Raw genomic sequence first — 9,967 nt, 5'->3', positions numbered from 1 at the left:
ATGCACTTTAGTTTATTAGTATTTCTCGAAAGGTATGATGAATAATAATGTGGGATGGCTAGCTTCTTCTTGCATGCTTGTCAGGACTATGCAAACAAATGTTTAGTGAGTTGGATTAGAAGGATCATTCGAGAAAAGTTGGAGGAAAAAGCTAAGAGTGGTTTTGCTCTTTTCTGCGAATGAGGAACAAACTAAGTCATTGAATATGGCCTTAATGATTAGAGGCACAATTATTGGTTGATTTGAGAACTATTGATATATCACGCTTATTCGAATGCTTATTGAACTAATTGTCACCTCACATGTGCATTTTCTGTGGCTAACTATGTATTTGATTGATTTTTTTAATGAAAAAAGTTAGTGATGATCAAATCAGACCAACTATCAACCTATTCGTGCTAATAAGTTCTGTTCAAGTTATACGATACTACTAACCAAGACAAATTTTTAGGGATGAAATATAATCACACATGTATATTCACTTTTTTCAAAGTAATTATACATTTTTATTAAAAAAAAAGAAATTAGTTTGACACCAACTCAACTCAACTTAACAAAAGGAATATATTTCATAAGAAATATCCCTGCTGAACACTTGCCTAAGAAATATAGTTTATAAGTATTTCCATAAAAAATTTAAGTTGTGAAATCAGAAATCAGTAACCCTTAAAAATACATTCAAAACACATTTAAAATATACTTTTACCAAATTCAACAAATCATTAAATTTCTCAAATAAATTTTTGCCAAATATAACCTGGAAACTAAATACACATTAAATCTCTTGGCTTTAGTGAATTAATAAAACCCAACTCAATTTTTTCCAAAAAAGAAAGCGACTTATTATTAACTGTACTTTTTTTCGGAAATGATTCCTAGTTATTGCCACTTATTACTAAAGGAAGTCCTTCGCAGGGTAATGACGGTTGTTTCCCCTTCAGTATGCAACTTGTGCATTTTGATTTTCTTGCTTCACAATTTTTTTCCTGATGAACCCCAACTTCACCTCGCAAAACAATCAATAAAGCCTTGATCAATTAACACTATTAAATCACCTTTCATATATACACATTTTGTCCTCCAAACAACAGTACAGCCGTACAGGAAAAGTATCTCAGCGTGATCTGCCTTATCGAATTCTTTTATATGCTTTACATTTCAAATGGAATAACCTGCAAAAATCATAACAAATGCGTTTGTGTCAGTATCTCACCCCAGTTTTAAGTCACAAACTACAGTGCACGTCAAATAATAAAGTGCACTGTTGTTTTTCTTGTTTGGCCAGGAAAAAAATTTAATAACCATTTTTTGACAGCATTACCAACATATCTGAAAGGCATTAACAACGAATTGAAAAACAATTGCTCATTGGAACAATAAATGTAATTCCTTAATGTGCAAAATTCACCAAAAACAGTGTTAGCCAATACAAGGAGTAAGAACCTTACCCAAATAGGCCATGCGCATTCAGACTTCGTGTCAGCTGGCAAAATTGAAATAAAATCCTTGCTGGATGAGTTAGAGTAAGATTGCAATTTTCATGAAGCTGCTAGAAAGTAATCTTTGATAGTTCTCTTTATAGAGGATGGCGGATTCAAAACAGAGGAGGGGCTCTTCGACGCAGATTCAGGGGTTTTTCCGGATGATACAGTGAGATCAGACATGGATAAAAATTGATTCTTTTGGCCATCGGTTTTATGCATTTTAGGTGGTGTGATAGGCATGTCTCGGCTGATCTCATCTGATGGTTTGTCCAAATGAAAAGCCTTGCCAGGACCAGATTTGGAACTCCACTCTTCATCCTCCATTAAAAGTTTTCTGCATTCTCCACTAGGCATAGCCATTATTCTCCTCCGAATGGAAGCTGGAGGTTTTGCGCTTGTGAAACAACTATTATGATCCCAAATCCGAACCTAATATATATATGGCATAGGGAAAACATTTAAAATACTGAAATAATTTCGAAATCACATTAGACAGATGCATTTTTATACAGTCCTGAATTGAAAGGTATCACATTGTGCTAGAATCTCTACTTTTTCTCAAGGATAGCTTAAATTTTTTTTTTTAACTCCATGTACTGTAGTGCTTACTGTGAAATCATCAGAGGAAGTTGCCAATTTACCATCCTCAGAGTAGCACCTGAAAGAAAAAAGATAATAAATAACTCGGGATTCTCAGAAGGCAAAAGGAATTCTAAGTTCCGGTATTTACCAATCGACAGCAGTGACTTCCCCATCATGAGTTTTCAGAGTAATAGGTTCCTCTTCAGGCTTGTTGACCTGAATTGTAAAATTTCGGTTAAATCATAAACTGATTCCGACCAATGTGAAACAAATAATAGGCTACCAAGTGTAAGAAATGTAACCTGCCAAACATAGGCATTTCCATCACTTGAACCACTAACAATGTGAGATGCATCAGGACTAATTGCGGACTGCAATTGCACAACCAAATAGAAGTCAATCTCTGGGCAGAAACGGATTAAGCTTAGGTTTAAAACTACAATTCTCACCTTCACAAAAAATGACTCTATTCGACACCCAGAAAAAGATCTCAAAGGCCCCTTTTCAAGCTGAAGCACGTTAAACAAGTATATTCTGGCAGAGCACCCGAAAAACTTCATATTTTTGCTTGTTCACTTGATTATGTTTTAAATCATCAAGAAGGGACGAAATGATATCAAAGAAATACCTGTTATCCATGCAGGAAGCGGAAAGAAATACTCCACTTAGATCTTGGGACAGGCTAGATATGCCATGTAACCTTTCCTGAAACAATGTCGTAAGAAGACTGTCAATTCCCTTGCAATAGCTTTACAAAAAAAAAAAATGATAAAAATTTGCCAGCAAATCAGCTGTTTTCAAATACCCTGGTGACAGTAATCAACATGCACGTCCAATAAATTGTTCCACCATATAACTACGTTTGAGCGAAATCAAGTATACCACGATGAATTTACCATAAAGATCAACCACATAATTTCTTGTTACACATGAAAGGATCAGTTCACCCATGACTTATGATCAGCAAATTTTTCAATGTACAAACCCAAAATGGGCCAATTCCTAGAATAGTTCAAACCAACCTTTTCTGATGTCTGTAGACTAGGGGATGTCTGCGTGACAGAACTCTTCAAGTTTCTGGTATCCCAAAACTTCACAACGCTGAAATAAACAAATCACATGCGAAAGCCAAGCATTAATTTATTAGCATCAGTATATAACAAGAAAATGCAGCATAAACTTCAATGGCGCTCTCAACTAACCTATCCACTGCTCCAGCCGTAGCTATGGAAACTTGATCCTTGAGATAAAGAACTGATGTAATGCTCATGGAAGCAGCCTGGATAACAGGACTTGTTAAAAAAGTTCATATTGAAAAATGTATAGAATTTTACACTATCAGCTGCAACCTTGCCCCTTCTGACTCGTTTTGCTTGGGATGAAAGATGTGCTCCTTTGACTTCAGCGGTTGAACTAGTGCCGCATCCACAAGTAGAAAGAATTTTGAAGACAAAGAAACAGAAATTACAAGCAAGATAAATTTTCAGAAGATATCAAATCAAAGACGACTCCAGGAGATTTAAAATATGAAATAAAAACCTACCGTATGCAGGGTTCCCCGCGCCTGCTTTTGGGTGTGGAGCGACATCTCAAATCCCAAAGATGAAAGGATCCATCTCGTGAACCAGAGACAACAATATCTATAAATTTACACAAGAAAAAAGAAACGCTATTTGTGATATACATTTTCTCGTAGCAGCTGAAGATTTGAAGTAGTAGAAAAACAGTGAAATGGATGACATAATGATATTGTATATTACCAGCATTAGTTGGATGTGAACACATAGATTTTACACTTCCCCTGTGTCCCGTCAAGACTCCTATGCATTTCTTTTCTTGCACGTCCCATAACTTCATCTGCAAGTACAGACGATGAGAACACACAAGACCGCATTGACTTTTGGAAGGTTACTGGTTAGATACTATTATAGCAGAATGAGAATAAATAGGTCTTCTGAAAGTCTATATTCAACTCTAATTGATGGCATGCGAAACTGGTAGGAAACATAAATTGATTTGATTTTAATTATATCCGGTGCATTAGTAAGTCAACAGTGTAAAGAGTAGAAACAAGATCAGCACTATATGCAGCTTGATAGAGTCAAGATTTTCAAGTTTCAAGCCATAATTTTCTATCACTTGCGCAGATTCTGTTTAAAGTAGTGGAAATGAGAGAAGATACAATCGTTAGAAATCACTGAATGCTTGCTTGGTACTCATTATGGTCTATGAAATAGCCAACTATTATCCATGTGTATGAAAAATGATGTGTTTTTTACTCAAGGACCATCAACCAAGAATGAAGACTATAATAAAATGAGAATTGACCACAACAGGACACCTGTCCAGGTACTTTCATCAAACTGAATGGCATAACAACTTACAGTTTGATCACCGGAAGCTGTGAGAATCTGGGCATCCTCCTGCAAAAATTTGTTAAGAATGTCCGTTAAAAGCCTCAGAAAAATACCATATTTCAATTCGTGCTCTTTTTTAAAAAAAAAAAAAACCGGCGACTAAACTGCTCCTGCGTGATTACAGAAACCTTATCTCGGTCATTGATAAAGCTATTAACTGAGTGACAGAACATAGTTTTTTTCTCTAATTACATACATTTTAAGTTTTTTTCTCTAATTACATACATTTTAAATTAATGCCATGACACCCCCTAATGAACGGAAGGTCAACAACAGAGAATTATTTTTATGAATTACCTTAATCCAACAGACGTCAAAAACAGCATTATGATGGGCAACCCAATCACAAATCTTTGCTTTCTCTGCGATGCAAGGCGGAGTAAGGTTCATATAAGTAATTACCCACGACATTCCTTATTTTTTAAAAAAAATAATTTACATCGAAACGAAAAAGAAACCTGCATTTTCTTGGTTCGATGAGGACGAAGAGAACTTGTGGCGAGTATTAAACAGGTTTACATATCCATCCTCATCCGCCAAAGCAAGTATATGGGAGTGTTTGGCAGTCTGCGAAAATTCCGAGTCCCTCGCACAATCTTACAACATTGAAAACAAAGATCGACCTACGAAATCAACCTTCAACAATATTCAAATACCTTGCAGAATGAGATAGCCAAAGGAGGAGTCTCGCCGCCATTGTGCTCAACAGCCATTGTTCCAATTTCGCTGAAGTTAGACGTAATCCCATCCATGTATGCCCTTTTTCGAACTGAAGATTAAACCGATATACAACGGAGTTTATCGATCAAAATACAGTCTTTGAGATGAATAAAACGATAATAGATGATGGAGAGAAGGATCTAACCTCTAAAGCCATTCAGCTCTCTCGACGTGATGCGGCGAAAGATGGATTGATGTGTAGAAACGTCCATATCAGTAGAGTGAACTGAAAATGAGTAGGAGAGGGAGAGGGAAGAATACTAGCAGAATTATGAAAAGGAGATTTGAAAATGAGAAGGAATTTATGGAGTGCGTTTGGGCGCCACGACGTTGACCCTAGCTGGCGGGAACTTCAATTTGACGTTCCCTGATTTTTCAGTTTGGACGTTTCTTTTTTTTTTTTCCCGGGTAAAATGAATGAGGCCACGTCCAAAAATGAATAGACTGGGCTTACAGTGAGACTGGGTCGGATCTGCAGCTACCCACAAGATGTGGGCCCACGGGATGGGTCTCACTTTTACTTAGAGTTGGTAAACGGGCAGGCCTAGCCCATATAGGCCCAGCCCTTATGAGCCTAGGCTCTAAAACCTGGTTATCCTAATTTTACTCTCAAATTAAAGTCCGGCCCTTATTTAAAGGGCTCAAGGCCGGGCCCATAAGCCCTGATAGAAATAAAATAAAATAAAATAAAATTTAACATTAAAATTTACTTAAAATATTTTAAAATTCAACATACATTCAACCAAAGTCTCACATAATCTAAAAAATAAACAAAAAATTTAAAAGTCTAAATAAGATGAAGACAAACATTATCATCAATTCTAATCAAGATCTCCCCCATCATCATCCAAAAATAAAATATTGGAATCCTCAGATGTAGGTCCACTCATGGAAGGTGGAGGTGGAGGCTCAATATCAATTATCTCTGCAGTTTCTTCTTTATCATCACCTACAATAATTAGCAATTAAATTGTGTCATTATCAAATATATATCTATACATATATCACAAGATAAAATATAAAAATTACCATAAAATGGCACAAATCAATGCTTGCACATTATCCGGAAGGAGGCGGCAACGATACTTTGTGAGAACACGGGAGCTAATACTAAATGCCGATTCACTAGCTACTGTAGTAATCGGAATACTTAGACATCTCATGCCATCCTTGAAAGATTGGGAAATCGTTGTTGATTAGTCCTCCACCAATGCAACACATCTAACTTTAGAAACTGGTGACCATCAAGGGAAGCTTCTTCCAAATAATAATCTAATTCAGATTTTCCAATGGAAGAAGTATCCCTACTCTTGAAATTAAGGAAGTCCTGCATATAAAAAAAATCCAAGTGTATCAAATAAGAAATTACAATTTATAAACTAACAACAATGAGATAAAAACTTACACCATAAGCTTGAGTCCAAAACATGGTTAGTTCCCTCTTCTTTTCTAACATCCTTCCACTAGTGCTTGAGCTTGGTTGACTTTGTGTTGGAGTTGAACTTAGTGTAAAATTAATGGAAAATCCACCCATTTCTTTATATTGATCAAACATACAATACAACTTTTGCTTGATATTATTAACTTTCATGAAGTAATTTATAGGATCAATCAGTGAGTAAAAATACTTAATCACTTCAAGCTTTGCTCGTGGATCAAAAACACTTCCAATAGAAAGGATTACACTATAGTCACTCCAATACTTATCAAATTTCTCCTTCATTTTAATCGCCATACTAGAAATCACAGGATCATGATTGCCAGTGGCTTCATTCAACAAAATCTTAATTTTTGATATTTGCCCAAAATACATATTTGAGGTAGGATAGAATGTGCTAGAAATTAAAGTTGTAATGATTGCAAATGGCCGTAAGAAAGTGCACATTTCCTCTGCTCTCCTCCATTCTTCATTCGACAAGCAGTGTTTAAAAGTAGTGTCACGACAAGACATGCAAACAAAAGCTCTTTTATATCTAATTCCACTATCAAGCATATCATAGGTGGAATTCCATCTAGTAGGCACATCGAATCGCAATCCTATTGAGGTGTCAATGCCACCAACTTGCTGAATGCATTGCCTGAAAGTCTTCATCCTGGACTCTGACATCTTAACATACTTAATGCTTTCTCGAATTTTATTTATCGCAACATTTGTTACCTTCAAACCTTCTTGAACTATCAAGTTCAAAATATGTGCACAACACCTCACATGAAAAAATTCCCCATCACAAATCAAGTTATTTTGTAAAACCAACCTCTCTTTCAAGATTTCAGCCATACAATCATTTGCAGATGCATTGTCTAAAGTAATTGTAAAAACTTTCTTTTCAATCCCCCACTCACACAAGCTCTCAAAAACTCTGCTAGCTAATTCATGTCCAGAATGTGGAGGTTCCATCTTACAAAAAGAAAGTATTCTACTATTAAGTTTCTAATTTTCATCCACAAAATGAGCTGTCAAGCAAATATAACCTTTAGATGTTACAGCAGTCCAACAATCAGAGGTCAAACAAATTTTGCTATGACTCTTTGATAAAATCACTTTCAACTTCTCTTTCTGGAGCTTATAAAATCTCCTAACATCTGACACAGCAGTTTTCCTACTCATAATCTTAACATCAAGATTACATTCCTTAAGCAGTTGTCTTAAAAGAAGAAATTCAACAAAGGAATATGGCAAATCATGTTCAACAATCAACATCCCCAACAACTCCCGAATATGTGTATTATTGATTTGTCTAGGCCTAACATTGCCTTCATTATCTAATATCATTAAACCTATATTATGAAACTTTGGAAGAGCCACACACTGTTTAACATGTCGACTTAGATGTGAAGTGCCATATTTCCACCACTTGCTAACAAAGTGCCACAACCATTACACTTTACTTTTGTTGCTCCCTCTTCATTAACCACTTTAGAAAAGGACTTCCAAACATATGAAGTATAACTTTTAGATTTCTTAGGTGGTTTTTTATTGAATGTGGTAAATTGGGTGGGAGTTGATTCTCTATTACTTTCCTCCTCAACTAACTTCTTACTAGTTTCATTACTTTTGGCACTAGATGATGACATACTGCAAACAAGCATAAAACATACAATTAAAACTAATAATAAAATAATAGAACAGTATTAAGGCCTAATTTATCAGGATCGGGAATAAAATCATATAATTAAAATTAAAAATAAACTAACAGCATTCGAAGCATATCAAGATAGAGGAGGCCGAGGATCAAAAATCAGGAATCAACAATCGAAATCGAGACCAGAAATAATCAAAAGCTAGGAATCAGCAATCACCAAATCGAAAGACAATCAGAGCAGTAACCAACACTAAATAACCAGAAGCAGATCAAGATAAAGGAGGCAAACCTGAAAGGCGAGAGGAGGAGGAGACCACGGCGAGACTATAACTGTGAGGCCTAGTTGACTAAAATTGAGAGGCAAAAGGGAGAGGAGACCACGGCAGAACGAGCTTGAGACTGAGATTGTGAGGCACCAATGAGCTCGAGACTCTGAGACTAAGACTGAGAGGCGAGATTGTGATTGAGGACTACGGCAGATTGCGGTAGAGACGATTTTGAGACTGTGACTGATTGCGGCAGAGACGAGCTCGAGACTGAGACTAATACTGAGAGGCAAGCACCGAGACTGTGACTACGGCGGAGAGTTAGAGACGAGCTTGAGACTGAGACCAGAGTCGGGAAACGACACTGACTGCGAACTACGGTACAGAGGAGCTTGAGAACTAAGATTGAGAGGTTGAGAGACGATAGGAGGAGCTGAGAGTGAGAGCCCGAGAGTCTGAGATGAGACGAGAGTCGAGAGGGCGGAGAGGCTGAGACAATTCTGAGAGTGAGAGACTGCTGGAGCTGGTCTGCTGCGTACGGTGTGCCTGTGTGGTGGAGGCGTGGAGTATTGTTGACTGCTCAAACCCTGCCTGCGTTGTAAGAGTTCTTTTGGACTTTCAAACCCAATTCTCAAACCCAATCCAATTATAATATGGAAGCTAAAAAAAAATAAAACGAGCTTTACGGGCTGCTCGGGCCCGAGCCCATTTTTTATGGCTTAAAAGGGCCGGGCTTCGAAGCCCAGTTACCTCAAAAAATACCAAATTTTCAAGCCCAAACCCTTATTAAAACGGGCTTAAATGGGTAGCCCGTCAAGCCCGACCCTTATTCCCGACTCTACTTTTACTGTCCGTTTCTTTCCTTTTCTTTTCTTAAGCATTTTGGTTCAGATGAGATTTGTTGAGTTTTATTTTTTTTAAGCGAAAAAAATGTAGCATTGATTTTTGTTTATTTTCTATCTATGGTTTTTCCCCTTCTTTATTTTCTTAAAATATAACAGCCACATTGAAACGAAAAGGGAAATATCAATTAATATCAATTAAGAGCATTTAACCCAACTTAATTTCAATCAAACTCCTTAAAATCTTAAAATTTTTTGTACATGTAGGAAACTAAAATGAAGTTGAAAGGAATAATTGAAATGATTTTATTATCTCTATTAAAGCTATGTGCGTGAATAATTTATATAAAGAAAATAAATAATTAATATAAATAAAATTTATAACTTCTATTAATAACATAATACTATTGTAAATTTATGACCCTCATTTCACTTATGTAAATTGTCTATTTTTTTTACATGAATTATTTATATGCTTAACTTTATTTATCTATATTCACAATAATGTTATATTGTTAATAAGAATTACAAATTTCATTTGTATTAGTTGTTTATGTTCCATATGTCACTTAT

At 36.0% G+C, this 9,967-nt stretch overlaps 1 protein-coding gene across 2 annotated transcripts; it reads right to left on the bottom strand.

The window, feature by feature from the left end:
- Nucleotides 1-843: 843 nt before the first annotated feature.
- LOC129293488 (uncharacterized) lies at nucleotides 844-5,453 on the bottom strand. 2 transcript variants are annotated; one of them, XM_054931499.1, is made up of 18 exons: nucleotides 5,349-5,453; nucleotides 5,140-5,252; nucleotides 4,942-5,050; nucleotides 4,781-4,845; nucleotides 4,451-4,489; nucleotides 3,827-3,923; nucleotides 3,610-3,706; nucleotides 3,416-3,479; nucleotides 3,269-3,345; nucleotides 3,089-3,167; nucleotides 2,695-2,771; nucleotides 2,516-2,600; nucleotides 2,369-2,437; nucleotides 2,215-2,282; nucleotides 2,094-2,142; nucleotides 1,449-1,913; nucleotides 1,103-1,172; nucleotides 844-1,000 (listed from the first exon to the last, which is right to left on the bottom strand). In XM_054931499.1, the coding sequence occupies exons 1-16, from the start codon at nucleotides 5,413-5,415 to the stop codon at nucleotides 1,539-1,541; spliced, it is 1,530 nt and encodes a 509-aa protein (XP_054787474.1). In that variant the 5' UTR covers nucleotides 5,416-5,453; the 3' UTR covers nucleotides 844-1,000; nucleotides 1,103-1,172; nucleotides 1,449-1,538. The 2 variants fall into 2 exon arrangements, with proteins under 2 accessions (XP_054787474.1, XP_054787465.1); XM_054931490.1 differs by lacking the exon at nucleotides 844-1,000 and having other exon boundaries at nucleotides 1,002-1,172.
- Nucleotides 5,454-9,967: the final 4,514 nt, after the last annotated feature.

The sequence above is a fragment of the Prosopis cineraria genome, unplaced genomic scaffold (genome assembly GCF_029017545.1).
Source record: "Prosopis cineraria cultivar Desert tree isolate PC_DT_omini unplaced genomic scaffold, ASM2901754v1 PC1, whole genome shotgun sequence".
NCBI classification, from domain to species: Eukaryota; Viridiplantae; Streptophyta; class Magnoliopsida; order Fabales; family Fabaceae; genus Prosopis; species Prosopis cineraria.
The sequence above is the reverse complement of the archived record's forward strand: the minus strand, read 5'-3'. Positions and strand labels throughout refer to the sequence as shown.

Bases quoted from the DNA above. Each gene is read 5' to 3' on its own strand.
- LOC129293488 (XM_054931499.1), bottom strand. From the start codon at position 5,415: ATGGACGTTTCTACACATCAATCCATCTTTCGCCGCATCACGTCGAGA. The intron at 3,924-4,450 runs GTAAGTTGTTAT...CTGTACTTGCAG, and splicing joins CAGCTTCCGGTGATCAAACT to ATGAAGTTATGGGACGTGCA. The intron at 2,283-2,368 runs GTTACATTTCTT...TTTACAATTCAG, and splicing joins GAAATGCCTATGTTTGGCAG to GTCAACAAGCCTGAAGAGGA.